The following is a 16,600-nucleotide window of genomic DNA, read 5'->3' as shown; positions in this document are numbered from 1 at the left end:
CATTTTAAGTCCACTTGGAACATTACAAATATATTTTCTACTTCTGTGAAAGTTATCCGACAAGGAACCCAAGCATTTGGTTCTCTGATGTGAAAACTACAATATTTTGCACAACTGGAAGGTAATGCTAAATATCTTCCTCTTCTGGACCACTTCTCAGGTCTATAGAAATATCCGTTCTTCTACACAAAGGGAAAAAATTGACATTCTTGTAAAATGTGTCTTGCAAGAATATTTTCTGGGTTTCTGCAGGGAAAGGGTCATGCTCTTTTCTACTGATATGTTCAGATAAAACCTGAAAAATGCTAAGTGTAAGGGAAGGGGGTTAAAAATAAATTTGAAGTACAAAAAAAGCCAAATAAATTGGGTGAGTATGGAAAAATTCTGACAGACTATATAATTAAAAAGCTTTATTTACCTTCTTCTCTGTGACCAGGAGTATAGAAAGCTCAAAGGGAGAAGAAGTGGAATGAAAAACAATATTCTGTTAATAACCCAGCCGGTACAGACAAAGGAAGTGTCTGTGAGAGAGAGCAGAGGGGATGTGGGAGAACACTGCCTGCTGTCTCCGCGTTTCCTAGTAAAAACTTAGCAGAATATTATGCCTATATTCCCCCTAACTCCACATTCTGGGGAGATGCTGTCAGCACCTTTCATGACCCAATGCACTTGGTATCTTGGCCCCAGTAGGTCGCTGGTCACAATATGCTTTTGGTGAATGTTTTATCTCCTGGGGCAAGCACAGAGCTTGAGTCTTTCATTCCTTTCTTTCATCTCTTTGAGCCATAACCTGTTCCCTGAAGTCATTGTTGTCATGGGATTTCCTTTCGGTGACCACAAACTGCATTACCAAATTGCACATGTTTTGCCACCATAAGCAATTCTTACAGTTTTCTGCAGCCATTGGAAAGCGCACTACTAACGAGGAGCGTGAATGGGTCAAATAATTTCGTCTTGCTGCTTTTGCAGCCTAGAAGATGTGAAAATGCCAAGGCAGGTCCGTATTCTCAGAAGCACGTTTGTGTAGTCTGTTGGTTTCTCGTCAGAATTAACCTGGCATGCTGATATAGGTTTCTTCAAGGAAATTTAGATCTAGAACTAAATTCTGATATTGTGTGATTGCCTTATGTATACAAGTGGGCAGCAGCTCCATCCAGAAGACATGAGGTAGAGGTGGAACTAAGCACCCTGGTAATAGGAATCTATTATGTCATGCCAATGTCCTCAGCGTCTTCCTTTATTTTTTTTTTCATTGTGAATGTGTGTGGCTTGAACACTACCCATCTAATGGTTATCAGGATGTGGGGAGACCTAAGGAAAAGCAGCCAACTTGGCTACCTAGCCAAGGCAGCTAGCATGGTTTCACAGACTGAGTTCATTTAAACAAACATGTCCGTGACATGGAACTGCTTTAATGCTCAGTGCTTTCAGAGAGGAAGATGAGGGCATGGAAAGGGGGCATAATATGAACATTCTCTTCCTTCGATGTTCATCTTACAATGTCTTTAAAATGAACACCAAAGTTTGATGGTATTTCAGCATTCATTTAAATAGATTGAAATGACTCTGAGCCACTCTACTGTAAAATCTCTACAGTCTTGAAAGGCATGGGGCAGCCCTGCTGAAAGTCAGAAAAAAACAGAGAACAAAGAACAGCTACAATAAATAATAACCCTGTGAAAAAAAAATGCCAGAAAGACTGAGAGCCTGCCACCATAAACATTATTTTACAGGAAATGACAGTTCCTTAAAAATATTGGGAATAATTCTCTAAGGGAGGGAGAAAAACAACAAACCCTTTTCAATTTTAGAATTGCCAGTGATGTCAAGGCTAAACCATTCCTGTCTTGTGATCTTGACTAGACGGTCTCTGAGTACGAGTGCTGCAAGGACATAACTGTAACTCCTCCTGCAGCCCCAGACCCAGCGGCCCCGGCCTGCGCACGGCCCGTACGGCACGACTGCTGATCACGTTAGCGGCTTCCGTGCCTTATTACAGCAGCTCGTCGCAGAGAGGCACAGCCGCACCGAGCGGTTTGCTTGGGGTTTGGACTATGTTTTGTTGACGCTGGTCCTTCACACGTGCTACCCGCATGCCTTAACGGCTGGCACCCACATTTCGGGTGGGTGTCAGCTGCAGATCTGTGACCGGGTGCATGAGGCAAGTAGAAAGGGGAGAAGAGGGGAGAATCAGAGGCAATTGCCTGATGTAAACCCTGTCCTTGCCATACGAACAAGCCACATTACTGCAGAGGTGACGGATGGCGTATACCCCACGCATATACGCAACGCCTCCGGTGATATGTGTTTTGCACAGACACACAAAAGGGCTGGAGCTATTTCTGCCCCTGCAGCTTGAGCAGTTTGTTAGACAACAGTTTGCTGCTAGAAATTGGGCCTAAGCCTTAAGTATGCTGCTTATGGCTTTCTTACGCTCAGGTAACAACCAACACTGGCACCTAGAAGCTCTGCACTAATTTAGAAGCATGTGTTGCACTAAAGAGTCACCCTGTACGCAGGGCAAGTACAAACCAAACTCGGTTCATAGGGAATTCACTTCCTATTTTTAGACTGCTTTATAAGTACATTTTTAAGTAAGAGAACTGTTGTTTCCCCCACAACAGTGGTTTAACAAATATACCAGCCATAAGCTTTAGATTGATAATAGCTGTTTTATTATTAAAAGATGCTTTTGAGTCATCTCACATCTTTTTGTACCATTACAAGTTTTGCAATGAGCCATTTGATTACTGTCTTTGTAAAAGCTTTTCTTGCAAGGAGGAAGATTCAAAACAAAGCAAAACCAGGAGAGAATAAGGGAAAACATTTCTCTAAATAGAAACTGAAGTTCATTCCTCTTATCTAGCGCGTTTTCATCTGCAGAGACATGCACCATAAGTTTAATAACGATCCCAACCAAAGAGTGCCTATCCTCCTCCATGGGTTTTAGTTTTGTACTCTGTCTGAAAACAAACAGAAGCCACTTTGATATGGGTATGGAAAATAGTAAGAGGAAAACAGCCTGGAACAGAACCACTACAAAGCTCTTTGTGGGTATTTTGCAAATTCATAGAAGAGATTGGAAGAAGGGGAAAAACTTTTCCCTCCCCGTGTATACTCGTAAATGCAAGGGACAGGAGGAGTTAAATAAAGGAAGGCCAAGGAGTAGATCTTCCTGCCTTGTTCCTAGAACAATAAGGCTCAGCTCTGCCTCCAATTTGTGTGGTATTTGTAGCAACTCATTCTAACTCTGTGCTCAGAGTGGTTGACCCAGATATCTCGCTGTAGTTCTGGAGGCAGAAGTCCCAGGTCTAGGCCAAATCCTACATCCAGCCTATTCATCTTGGTTACCGTACTTGGTTACTTGTGCTTTGGTGTCCAAGGGGGCTAGTGACAGTGTTTAGACTGGTTTACTCTTTTGCGTATACCACACAATGAGTAGTAGCAAAATTTAATTTTTTATAGGCATTCCTCCCTGTGTCTTTTCTGTTTTGTCTTTCTAGTCCCTGTATTACAGCAAGAAGAACTTTTTTCCAAATTGCTTTTGCCTGTCTTCTGAAGGGAACTTGTGGGAAAGGGACAGAATATTACAAGTGATCTTTAGTTAAAATGTCACTGTGCTCTTCATAATAATTCATGATTTTTCTGAACAGGCAGAACTGAATGCAAGTTATGTGATGAGATTCATCAATGGGTTGTTGACCATTTGCAATTTGCAGAAAGTCCACACAGAGTTTTGCAAAAAAATATAGTCATCAGCTTGGTTGCCCAGGTGAAATACACACTTGGATAATGCTAAGCCACTGGGTTTAATTTTCCCTTATAAGACAGTTTGCTCTAAATTCAGGAATTCTCTTAATGTCCAAACTAAACTGTGTATGTAGCTCTGGGCTGGTCAAAAACTGTTGCCTTCCACTGTTGCATTTGTGATGGCAGATATGCTGATTTCTCTTTCCAGCTGAGCTGAGTTGACCAAGGAGAGGCAAGGATGCAAAGGGTGTGTTTGCACAGCCTAACATCAGCTATCTAGGGCTCTAGCTAATTATAGAAAACCTTATGGCACAGGGTGTTACTGTGCATCAGAGGTGGGGAGTCCTGACAACCTGCTGGCCTACTGCCCTTACTGCCCACAAAGGCTTGTAATGGGCATGTAACACAGGATGGACACTCATTGTCATCCCTCTACTCTTGCTAAGGAGTCAGTGGAGGGAGAGGTGAGCATCTTCCAAGAAAAATCCAGCACTCTCGAAACAGGAGCTCAGCTGCCATCCAATTATGTGCTCTGGATTGCCCTCTGGAGGTGCCTGCACCTCCCTGTTAACTTTATTGGAAGATTGGGCTCCCAAGTTGAGTGGTGAAAATATTCATAGGGCATTCGTATGTAAAACTTATCACAGATCTAACCTTTACCTGTGCCCACTTTGATAATCAACAAGTCACCATGTGAGCAGAGGTTTGTGCAGCAGCACAAGCACCTGGGAAGGTGTAGTGGTACAGACCTTTTGGCCTCGCTGCTGATGCTACATGCATGTTTTGGGTCTGGGAACCACCTACACAAGCCCTCTAGGAGTAGGACAGATGCAACAACTTGTGCCTGCACTGTTGCTGTTCGTGCCACTTGCAGGTAGATGCCTCATGGTTCTGTAATACATGCGTTGCCTTGATCCCAGCACACCTCTCTGCAGAAGGAAAAAAAACCCCTGAGCAATGGTTTACATATCCCACAACGTCCGACAGCTGCACAACAACATTTGAATCTGATACTGTGGAGCCCCTTGTGCTCCTCTGAAAATGGACTTGACCCTGCTGTGAATGATAACAAACCGTATTCACAAATTGAATCCACTTGCCATGTTAAAACATGCATTTCCATTTCTGTTGGGCAGATCCAACAGTGCGTTGTTACTACTGTCTTCTTTTCTGATAGATTTTAGTAATTTTCAGTGCAGAAATATAATTGGAAAAGAAAAATACACCGTTAATGGAATAACGTAATGAGAACTACCAGGACAGGTACAAGTCCTCAACATTTAGTTTAAAGGATCTGTTCCCGGAATGGATTCCAAAACTTTTTGTTTATGCTCTCTCTATAATGCAAATGGAAAATCTTACATCTCTGCATAATGAAACAAAAGAGTCAGAAGCAGTGAAAGGAATCTCCTCTAGCTACCATTGCAAAACACTAAAAATAGGGCTGCATCTAAAATTCTGTTGGCTTTTTTTTTATTTAATGAAACCAGTTTGAGGATGCCTATGCGGGATCCAAAACAGTTTCCCTGGTCACATGCCTGCATTGACTGCACATCTAAATCTCAGTTTGGACCCCAGACCATAGGAACAGATAGAATCATAAAATCATAGAATCATTTAGGCTGGGAATCGTAAACCTAACACTGCCAAGTCCACCACTAAACCATGTTCCCTAAGTCTATATGTCTTTTAAATACCTCCAGGGGTGGTGACTCAACCACTTCCCTGGGCAGCCTGTTCCAACGCTTGACAACCCTTCCAGTGAAGAAATTTTTCCTAATATCCAACCTAAATCTCCCCTGGTGCACCTGGCAGCCATTTCCTCTCGTCCTAGAGAAAGAATGATATTTAGATTCTTTGCATTTTTATTTTTTAGTCTATAATGCAATGCTGAATCAAACTGGTGTCTGAATGAAGAGTTAGAATTGAGCTTTTTTAAACAAAAATATTAATTAGAATTCCATCCTGTGCACTTCAGTAATGTGCTACACAAGTTTTGTATTCCTTTTCCAGTGGCGTTCTTCCTCGTATGAATGAACGCAGTGTTTTTCTAAGACAAACTTACCCTTTTGTACCATGAAACAGATGTGTTACAAGCAGTGGCACTACAGGTTTTCTCACACTGGCTGATGTGCTGATCTGCCCTTTGCCAGGTTTGACTCCTTGGCTTGGAGCAGTCTGCAGTCCATGCCCGTTGTCCAGGTCATCAAGAATGTGAGCAAGAGCTAGCTGTCCGGTCCTTGGTGTGACAGGATTTTTGAGCGCTCAGCTTGAAGCTATCTCCTTAGTTCAGCAATAATTCTTTGGAGTTGCTGAATTTTCACTACTAAAGAAATGGCTGTCTGACCACAGAAATAGTCCCTGTAAATGAATTAACAGAGTGATTTTTTTTTTTCTGTAGGTGTTGGGCAGCATGCATGACTTTCCCATTTCACCTCGAAAGTGGACTAAATTTCTAACATTATTATCTAATTATAGCAATGGTCATTGGAATGGAAAATTATTGTTACTTGTTTTTCCATTGTTGTGTGCTCTGGGGACAGATACCCCTATCCAAACGCGTTAGTTAAAAAGATTATTTCTAAATGTACGCTGCTGTACGGAGCAACCCTGCCAGGTATTCTCTCTTTTGCCTGGAGCTATTAGTCGGCTGACTTCCTCTCCTACTTCTTGACTCGCTCTTTCCTACCCAAGACAGGGATGAAACACACACATGGGTCCACACACAAAACCATTTCCTTCCCTTCTCTTCCTCATTTTGCCTGTCTCCCTCTCCTTTAGTTGCTAAGGACTTCTTTCAAGGAGCTTTATCCTGCAGGGACAGAAAAATAAGAAAGGGGGAGAGGGGAAGGGCTGTGTGTCTGCCCACCCTTTAGGTGACAGGGATGGGGCAGGCCAGAGCCCTAGGGAAGGGCAGCGACTTTCCTAGCAGAGCCCTGCTGGAGCCACGTCCCTTTCCGACCCAAAACTCCCGTCTGCTTCCTTACGGTGCCGAGGCGCTTGCGGCTGCCTAAGGTGTGGTAACAACACAGACGGGATTCGGAAGGACTTTTTCGTTGTCTGTTTAAAGGGAAGAAAAGGGAGAGGATGTGCTTCTCCAGCCCTTGCGGAGAGAGGTGTTGCAATAGTAGGTGCTGCGGAAAGGCAAGGAGGGATGAGGTGGAAGAGATGTGGGGAAACTGCGAGCAGATGGAGGCATTTATTGTCTCGCTGAAAGCGCGAGCTCCCTGCCCGCCAGTCCCGGGTGAGCAAGGAAGGGGGTTTTCAGGACGTGCCTGCCCACTGTCCAGCCGTCAGGGACGGTGCATTTCAGTCACAGTCAGCCTACACTGGATCTGAACTAAGGACCTGGAGGAGTTAGTGGTTTCCTTGATTGCGTAGGCTCAGCTGGAGGAAGGAGTTCTGGCTGAAACACAGGTGTGTGCAGCGACGTCTGCTCTTTCACTTGGGTAATAAATCTATTATTTTACTGTTATACTGCTCCGCAGAGACTTCTGGTTTTGGTCCAGTGTGCTTTGGGATCTGCTCAGCCTCATTTCTCGTTGCTCTGAGCTGATGCCGCCAGCAGAAGTGTAAATTGCGACGGTGCTTCTGTGATGCAAAGGCCCGGCTCTCCGCTGGCTACTAAACCGAACGTAACTCATATCACCACCGCAGCAGAGCGAAGTTGATAGCCATTACCAAAGGAGTCCAGAGCAATGTTTTATGTTTTTATTCCAGCTAGTGCAAATCTGTTGCATAGTTGTGTGTTTACGAACTATCTGCGTAGGACTGTCTTGGAACCGCTTCATTTCATCGCGCAGTTTATGATCACTTTGTAATTAGCCAGAGTCAAGCCAATAATCTCACTTACAGAGCATAACCAATAATAATTGTATTTTGTGTCATTCTTCCAGACTAGCTTTAAAATTTTCTTAAAACTACACTTGAAATGTAAATGTATTGAACAAATACCCTAAATGTTTAATTTTTATTCAGTGACGAGTGGGAAGTTTATTACTTGTGTTTTTTTCAGATTGAAAATTAATCCTGACAAGCTATGATCCTATACTAGACAGTTTTAATTATGTGACATGCCTGTTTGTTATTTGAGAGTCTGCTCATGTTTGGACTCTTAACACACAGGGGAAAATTCATAGTTCATTGTTTATTGAACAATCCTTTCTGATTTTGGACAATCTTTTTCAAAATTCTTTCAATGTAAAATGTGATTACATGCAGGCAAGTAACCATGAACATTGAATTAACACCCTTTTTCCTACTTTCTTTTTTTTTTTTTCACTACTGAGGAGTGGTGTTTAAAATTCCCTGGCATAATTTGCCCCAGAAATCTTAAAATACTAATAATCTAATTAGAAATTATTAATAGTGCTAATAATCCTTCACTGTGGAAGGTATCCTGTATTTCTTATTCCACCAAGAAAAGAAACTTGCAAGCAAACAAAACAAAAGAAACAAGCAAGCAAAGCAAAAAAGCTCCTGATATGAGTAAATTCACAGGTATGCAATGTCACAGCTCCATGAGAAGACCCCACTTTCCTTTCACCTTGTCTAGTCTCTCTTGTTAATGGATCTCGAAGAGCTTTGCTGTATTATTGATTCAGCCGCACAGGGCATGCGGGAGGAGCTCGGGGATGTGTTTCCGTCAGTTCAGTCAGCAGCTCAGTTCCGCTAGTCCTCTGCACTGACCACTAGACAAGTCCATTTTTCTAATTACTCATTAATGAAAGCTGCTCCTAGCCATTCATTTCCGAGGTATGTGGAAGTGTTCAGTAGTCAAGAAGAGATTTCCTTTCTAATTGCAGCTGAAGTTAATGATGCCTTGAGATACCATTTGGGTTCTGCCAGGTTCTATGTCCTACAAAATGTGACTAAACTACAACTACGTAAGTCCATGATAGATCTCTCCTATTGTGTTTTACATCATTCTCAGGTAAAGATAATAATGTTCTGATGCTTCCTAAATGATCAGATTGTAAAATCCAGCAGAACAAGACCAGCAATCAACAAGGATTTCTATGAATAGATATTTACCATGCAAGACAAAATTTCTAGACAGACCCTGTGACACGGTGAAGATTACCAAAGGCTAGGAGAGGAAAAAAATCAGACCTTTAGTAATGCATCTGATTTTAGAAAGTTTTCTGCCAACCCTCTGCCCAGTTCTAAGTCATCTGAAATGAGTGTTGAAATTACGGATTAATGAATGCAAGATAAATGAAGCATGGGGGAAATTTGGAGGCTCCTGTGAAACTTCCCGCTCTGTTGGAGCAGCTGAACATTTCTAAGGATGCCTACTCAGCATACATTTGAGTGGAATGAATTTCCTTATTGTAAGGCAAGACAAGCTCATCGTTTAAGAAGATAAAATAGTTACTGACTACTGCTGGTATTGGGGAGCTAAACTGACTCTGAACCAAAAATCAGTTTGAAATGTTTTTTTTAACTTTTCTTGAACCAGAACTGAACTTGAATGTTATTTTGAAGTTGGGCTGACTTCATGCTGGAAGTGAACAATAACAGCTTCAGTCAGAGCTGAACGTGAACGAGGCCGAAAAACTGAATCGCTTGACTCCTGGTGGGCCACTGCAGGCTGTTCCCCCAGCTGCTGACAGGGCTGAGCAGGAGGAGGACTTCCAGAATAGGTAAGAGGAGCAGGATGTTTTCATGTAGTCTTGGGGAGCATGGATCAAGAAACATAACACACTAGTTAATCATCACTGTAAATGTTAAAGCCATTTCCTTCCGTGCAGGTCCCCAAAGCAGGACTCTCATATTGTAAGAATAACAAACATAAACCCGCTTTGTACAGCAGCGATTGCCCTGAAAAGGCTTCAGTAACTTCTCCTGCCTCTCAGTGGGACTTAATGCCTTGACGCTTCTTTGTATAGGGGAGTTTTATTTCTTCAGCTAGTTTAGCACTCATTTATGGAGTTCACCAACTGTATGGATTGTGTGAGCATGTATGTATGCATATCTATGTGCGCATATATATGTATGTGTGTATATTTATATTTATCCATACACAAGCCCTTGTTTATGTTATCCTCAGTTTGTGGATGCTAAAACAATGCCGTGAGTTCATGATTCAGACAGCCAAACAAGATGATCACTGAGACAGTTAGAAGGTGTTTCTGAACAGCGCTGTTCTGGACAGTCAGTCAGCTCAATGCAGTTAATTTCAATCAGCAATTCTAACTGATTATGTTCTACCTGAGAGAATCGGTAACACAGTATGTTCTGGACTTTTTTTTCCCCCAGAAACTCTCTTGGCCTCTGAAGTCTATTAACTGCAACTGATTTTGCATATTTGATGAAGCAGGGACACCATTTTTCCAAAATCCCCTCAAGTTATCGCTACAGGAAAGGCGACAAGGTGAGGTGGAGCAAATCTCTTCACGGCTGAAGTTTGTTCTTTTATTCTTCTTCCCTCTCTTCATCAAGGTCTCCTCAACATCCCCGCTGATAAAATGTTTTCACCTAAGGTGCATGTTACACACTTGGTGACGGGGGCCTGAGATCCTGGTAGTTGGAAATAAGGTAAAGAAATGCCGGTAGGTGGTGAGATCGCTGGGTCCATGGCTAGCACGTTTACTGTGCGCTGTAGGACATGCACAGACAGGCAATTTTCCCTGGTTTGCAGGAGGAGAGAGAAGAACTGTGTGGGCCACAGTGTGATTTCACGAAGTGGCACGCCCTTAGGGAAGAAGCAGCCCTCCTGCTTTATATTCAAATTGCTTTTTATGTCACTTGCAAAACTGGTATCAGCTAAATAAACTCCCGGCTATCCTCTAGGTGTTGTTCTCTATTATGTACACTTAATTCAAGAGCCACTTTGCCCATTCATTTAGTTTCTCTTTCCGTATTACCTATTTTAGTCAGAGTCCTATGCTTTATGGTTTCCATCCTGGCTAATAGCGCATCTCCAATTTTCAGGTTAATGCATTTACTGTTGCTGTCAAGAGCTGAACTACAGAAGGTGGTACAAGATTCTTGGTAAGGCTTCACGTATTTTTTTTTATACTTCTGACCGCTACAGAGCTACGGTTGGACGATGGATGCCTCGTTGTCCTCTCGAAGTTATACAAACAGTTAACTCCCGGCAGCTGTGGGGAAGAAATGTCGTTTACACGTAAGACGTTTTAGCCAAAAGGTGGCACTGCGGCTGCACAGATTTTGCAGTAGATGAGCAGTCTGGCAGAAGGTGACTAGCCACTTAATACATATATTTTAACTCCGCTTTTCATACCTTGTGAACGGTAAGTATTGAAAACTGGCTAATTATTTCCCAAACATTAGAATAAAATCAGTGCTTCAGGAAGCAAGCAGTTTGGTAACTGTACTATAAAAGTAATAAATACTTTATCCTTGCTTTAGTGAATCTGAATGACTGAATAAAAAAACCCGATCAATATCAGATAATGTGCTGCCAAAGCGCACAGAATATTTCAGCTGTGCATGTATCCTGCACATGCAGACAACTCCTATTAACTGCTTGCTTCGTAGCCTCTAAGGCAAGGAGAGCTTCCTTAGTAACTCTGAGTTTTTGAGACAGATCCTGTGATCTTAAAACAATGCTGGGGTTGACTTTCCGTGGGATGATCAGATACTTCGTTAGCAGATTAAGTACTACTCGATCCTGGTGTTGTACCACCTACAGGCACGATCACTAGGCACGTTCACTAGGGTCGGTGCGTACACAACCCTGCACCGGAAGACTGAGAATCCAACACCCAGGCTTGGTTCATTATCGAGATGTCTGGGTGAGCTGCGCCAGGCCTGCGTGCGGGGAGGGAGGGAGGGAGGGGAGGGAGCGATCTCGCCATGCTGTGCCCCGCCGCCCGGTTAAGGGGTCGCATTCGTCCTGCTGGGACGGGGCTTCATTGCAGCCTCTGTTAGCGCAGACAGAGATTACGTTTGAACTCCACGCTCATGTCTGAGTGTGAAATGACCTCTTCAAGGGGAGGCTTAGGCTCTTCGTGATACAGGTCCTGCGTGATACGGGTCCTTTTAATGGACCCGTTAGGCATGCTGAATTAGCGTCCACAGTTGATTTTTCTTAGCTTGCCTGAGCATTTTCATATATGTAAGTCTGGAGTTCTTCACTTTCCAAATATTCTAATATCAGAGCCAGTTAGCCTGTTCTATAGTCTTGACTATCTGAATATTTGCCATTATTCATAAAACAAAAATCAGATATCCACATGGCTCAACACATAGCATTTGAACCCCCAAAACACAAAGTTTTTATTTTTTCTTTAAAAGACTCTTTGTGTGTCTTTTCAAAAAACCCCTGTGAGTCACACTCAAGTTTGCAAACATTTTTCTCTGCAACAAAGATACGATTTCTTTTGTTTTAAGAAAGCACAAAAAAGCAAAGGATGCTTAAGTAATTATAAGAGTCAAAAAGCCAGGACTTCAAGAGCAGATCTAAGGCTTCTTAGATTTGAAGTAAGACTGGATGAGATCCTTCACCAGGAAGAAGCACTGAGAATTTATAAGGACCAGAGGGTCACTGCTCCCACTTTCTCCTACTCCAGATCTCTCATGAGAGCTAACAGTTCTTTCCAGCGCCGTCCCCATGAAGAGGATGTTCTGCCTAAACTTGCCTCATTTAAGTGTGAGCGGTTGCAATTTATTTCTGAAGATTAAACGGACTTTTACCTCTATTAATAGCCCCGTTAATAACTTTCTACTTTATAGCATCATTATTTGAACCCCAACTATTAGGTTTATTCAGCAGACACACAGCGACACACCAGCTGAGCCTTGAAACCCGCAGCACTTTCTAACCGGCACCGCGTTTTAACGGGTGAAAACCTTTCCAGAAAAGTCAAACACATTCCAGCGACCGCAGATCTATTTTTTTTTCCAGGCGACAATTTTCTGGCGGACCTAAACACGCTGCTGAAACCCGGGGTGACAGATGAACAAATCAGAGAAAACTGCTCCCCCACGCGAGAAAAAAACCCCACAAACCCCAAAAAATCCCAGTGAAAAAACTTAAGAAAAACGAAGCAAAAAAAATCCAGTAAAAAATAAACCAAAAGAAGGAAAAAAAGAACCGTTACGGAAAACCGTGAAGTTTGGGGGGCAGAACGGGAGCGGGGGGGCAGCGCGGCGGCGGGACGGGCCCCGCGGCGCGGCGGGGGCGCGCAGGCAGCGGCCGCTGCCGGGCGGCGGGGCGGGGGCGGGGGCGGGGGCAGGGGCAGGCAGCGCGCGCCCGGCCCCCTGGCGGCGCGGCCCGGCCCGGCCCCGTCGGGGCGGGGCGCGGGGGCAGTTTCCTCGCGCGGCGCGGGGCGCGGCGCGGGGTGCCGCCGGCTGGGCCCGCGCCGTCGGGGCGGCGGGCGTGTTGGGGGGGGGCGAGCGGTCGCGGCCGCGCTGCCGGCGGAGGGGAGGAGGGCGGGAGGGCGGTGGGGGGAGCCCCGAGGGGGCGGGCGCGCGCGCGCCCCGGGCCGGGGGCGCGGCGCTGGCTGCACGGGCCGCCGCCGGGATGCGGCGGGAGGCGTGAGGCGGCGCGGCTGAGGCGCGGCGAGGAGGGGACGGGCGATGCTCCGCCGCCGCGGCGGCTCCGCGCACGGGTGGACCTAGAAGCGGCGGTGGCGCGCAGAGAGGGACAGCTCACCGGCCGGCCGGCCGGCCGCGACCCCCGCCCCGCCGCGATGGCCACCGAGGTGGTGTGCGGGCTCACCTTCCGGCTGCTGCTGCCCGTGTGCCTGACTGCCGGTACGTCCCTCCCTCGCTCCGTCGGCGGTGCGCGTCCCGGGGCCGCGGGGCCGTCCTCGCTGCCCGCCCGCCGGGCCGGCGGCCTGGGGGACGCTCCGCTCTCTCCCTCGTTCCGCAGTTTTCCCAAGAAACTCTGAACTTCGCAGCTCGCCCCTTAATTCGTGTCGATTTGTTGTTGTTACTATTATTATTGTTATTGTTGGTTATTCGGTTCAGGTTGCTGTCCGCCCGGGGGAGCGGGCGCTGCTGGCTGCGGCACGGCTCGGTAAAACTTGTGCCTCGCGTCGCCCCGCATCCTCGGGGGGAGGGGGCGCCGTGGGGGAGAGGGGGCTCGATGCTCGCCCTCCGGGCATTCTGGCTCGTCTGCCTCCGTCGGGTTTCGGAGGCGCTTTGTAAAAGCGGGGAGTGGGCGTCTCTCAGAAGGAGCAACTCTTACTTTTCGGGGATTTCAGGAGGGAGACTTTTTTCCTCCTATTTTGAGAGTGAGAAATTTCAGTTTATGAAATCGCGTTACTTAGCAGGCGGCCGTCCAAGAAACGAATTATTTTTGGGTGGAGAACTGCGGTGTCCAGCCACGGGTGAATATATTAATATTAATCCATGCCCTCCGCACAACTTGAAAATAAAGCTCGGACTACGCAGCGGTTGCTCCTTGGATGGGTGGGACGAGGGGCCCGCCTGGGAAGCCGCGGCTGCGGAGGGACAACGAGGGTCGGGGACAGCCCCCTCCCGGCCGCGCATCCTCCGCGGTCGGCGGTGCCGGCGGTGCCGGCCCTACCTCGGGCGGCCGCCGCGGGGCTCGCGGGCCGGTCCCGGCCGCCGCCAGACCCTTCCCGGCGGCGCGGAGCGGCAAGGCGGGGGCTGCGGGGGCCGTCTCCCACTTCGCCGGCCTCCAGTGGGAGGGCTGCGCCCCCCAAACACGGAGCCTGCCCAGGGCTTTGCCCTTGGCGAGCCCCGCGGGGGCCCGGCCAGCGCCGCTCTGTCTCGGCATCTTCCCTCCGCCCTGCCCGGGAGGTGCCCCACGCTCTCCCGCGGGGGTCCCCCGCCGCCTCCGGCGTTCTCCTCAGGGAAGGCGGGACGCGGGCCCCACCTTCAGCCCCGCCAGAGGCGTGCGGGACCCGCGGGGCTGCCCGGTGCCTCGCGGTGTGCAGCCCCGCTTGCTTGTGCGGACTGGGGGCGGAAATGGGCTTTTTTTCCCCCCATCGCTTTGCTCTAGGCGCAGGGTGGTGGGTGCAGTTAGCGGCCTTGCACGAAGGGTGAGGTGGGGGCAGCTTTCCAGCCCACCGCCAGCGCCTGCACCCACTTTCCGCCCTTTTCAAAGCCTATGCCCCCCTGCAGGTGCCCTGTGCTTGGTGGCCACCGCCGGGGCTGGGGAGGCCACAGTTCCCCAGGGCCATGGCAGCAGGTGAGGGGCCCCGTGTGGCTGGGTGTCAGTGCCTTGGTGGCCGGCGTGGGGGAATTCCGTGTGTGAAGGAGCTGGGTGGTGGTGGATGGGGCAGGCGGCGCGTCATCCTCGAGGACGAGGGGTGGTGGTACCGGCCAGATCTTTACATGGGCCCCGTCCATTATTTTCTTTAATCTTATGAAAGATGGTTGGATTATGGATGAGGAGGAATTTGCTAGAAAGGCACGTGGGGAGAAGGAAAGATTCCAGAAAAGTTGTGTTCAGGTGGAATTGGTTTATCGTACTCCTAATAACATACTATCTAGCTGTGGTACGAAAATAGTGGCAGCAGGGGTATTGTTCTTTCAGGTGCTCGCTTTGATTCTTGCCAAACTCTTTCTGTATCAAAACAAGTTCAGATAAAGTTGTTTTGCTGTCCTGATTCTTGATATTTAGTAATGCAGAGGTACTTTCGCATTGCAGTGATACCTCCACAGACGAGAACTGATGTTGTCATGAATACCTTATGGTTGTAAATCTTGTTCATCTGAAGATTAATCGAAATAGAAAACCTGAAGGAGGGACTTCCCGTCTTGAGTATGAAAAAGAAATCCCACTGCGGAGCTTTTGGTTTTGGACCTTCGGCTGGGTTTGAGAGAGGAATCGGGACAAACAGCTTTTCCCTTACCTTAATTTACTCTGTCTGTAGGTGTTACTCTTTTCCCCTTTACAAGCCCTTAGCGGAGTCCTCACTAGGGTGAAACCTAGTTCAGCCTGCTTCACTTCGCCACTTTTCTTGCGTCTGCATCTGAGTTATCCCTGAGCCAAAGCTCTCCTCCTTTCCAAAGCATCAAAGAAGTGTTTTGTGGGCTTCTGGAAAAAGGCTTTTTAGAGTTCATGTATCAGAGTGATGATTTCTTGTATGACTTACGGTGAGGTTACGTCCGCAGCTGAAAAGCTGCCACGAGGACTTGCTGCGCCTTCTGTCTCCTACCCCTGTCTGGGCAGTAACTGCGGCTGGCTGTGCCAAAGGGTGGAAATACAGAGCTGTTCTTTAGTTCAGAATCCGTGCACGTCTGATTTTAAAACGATAGATTACTGTAGTTTCTTATCGTGGTATAATTTGCTTTTCTGTTTCTAAGAGTAGAAAGTTGACAAGGTTGGAAAGCCCTGACGAGGTGTGTGGAGGGCAATGGCAGCCGTGGCAAACTCGGTAAAAGTAACACATCTACTAAGCTGAAAAATGATTCTTTAAATATTTAAAAAACAGTTAATGCTTTAAAACCTTAATACTTTATTTTAAAAGTAAGCAAAATTAAGTACTAATGCTAGTTATCTCTGCTGGTATGAAAAACTTTCCAAGCATTGATTAATACCACGTAATTGAGAAAACACAGTTCGTTATAAGAATGTTTTAGGATCAGATACGTGGCACCAAGGGGTGTAATCTTGTGCAGGTGGGACTGGATGTATCCATTTAAAGCCCAAGAATGACGCATCTTGAGTGTCTACTGAAGACAGGAAATTTAACATGTGCAAAATGAAAGACTTTGGAGGTTGAAAAGCTGATCGTAGGCTTCTGACTTCACAGCTGATCCACCACCATGTTATTTTCATGATAAAATCTTCTGTTCAGTCTGATGTGAACCTAGAGCTTAAACGATAACTCACAGTAATGTGAAACTATAAATAAAGTTTAAAGTGCTTGCAGATAAAGTGCTGTGTTCTGTAATGAGACAG

General features: G+C 46.5%; 1 protein-coding gene across 1 annotated transcript in view; it reads left to right on the top strand.

Annotated features, from left to right (window-relative positions):
- Positions 1-13,412: 13,412 nt before the first annotated feature.
- The window catches only part of PIEZO2 (piezo type mechanosensitive ion channel component 2), a gene marked incomplete at both ends in the record, with an annotated part of 313,493 nt that continues 310,305 nt past the window's right edge, over positions 13,413-16,600 (top strand). Inside the window, one exon of the mRNA XM_081996437.1 lies at positions 13,413-13,476. Within this exon, the coding sequence (XP_081852563.1) occupies positions 13,413-13,476 (64 nt within the window). The remainder of the gene's footprint in view (positions 13,477-16,600) is intronic.

This window comes from Phaethon aethereus (assembly GCF_964289735.1).
Source record: "Phaethon aethereus genome assembly, chromosome: 2".
In the NCBI taxonomy this organism is placed as follows: Eukaryota; Metazoa; Chordata; class Aves; order Phaethontiformes; family Phaethontidae; genus Phaethon; species Phaethon aethereus.
Note: the sequence above shows the minus strand (reverse complement) of the source record. Positions and strands in the feature narration are given on the sequence as shown.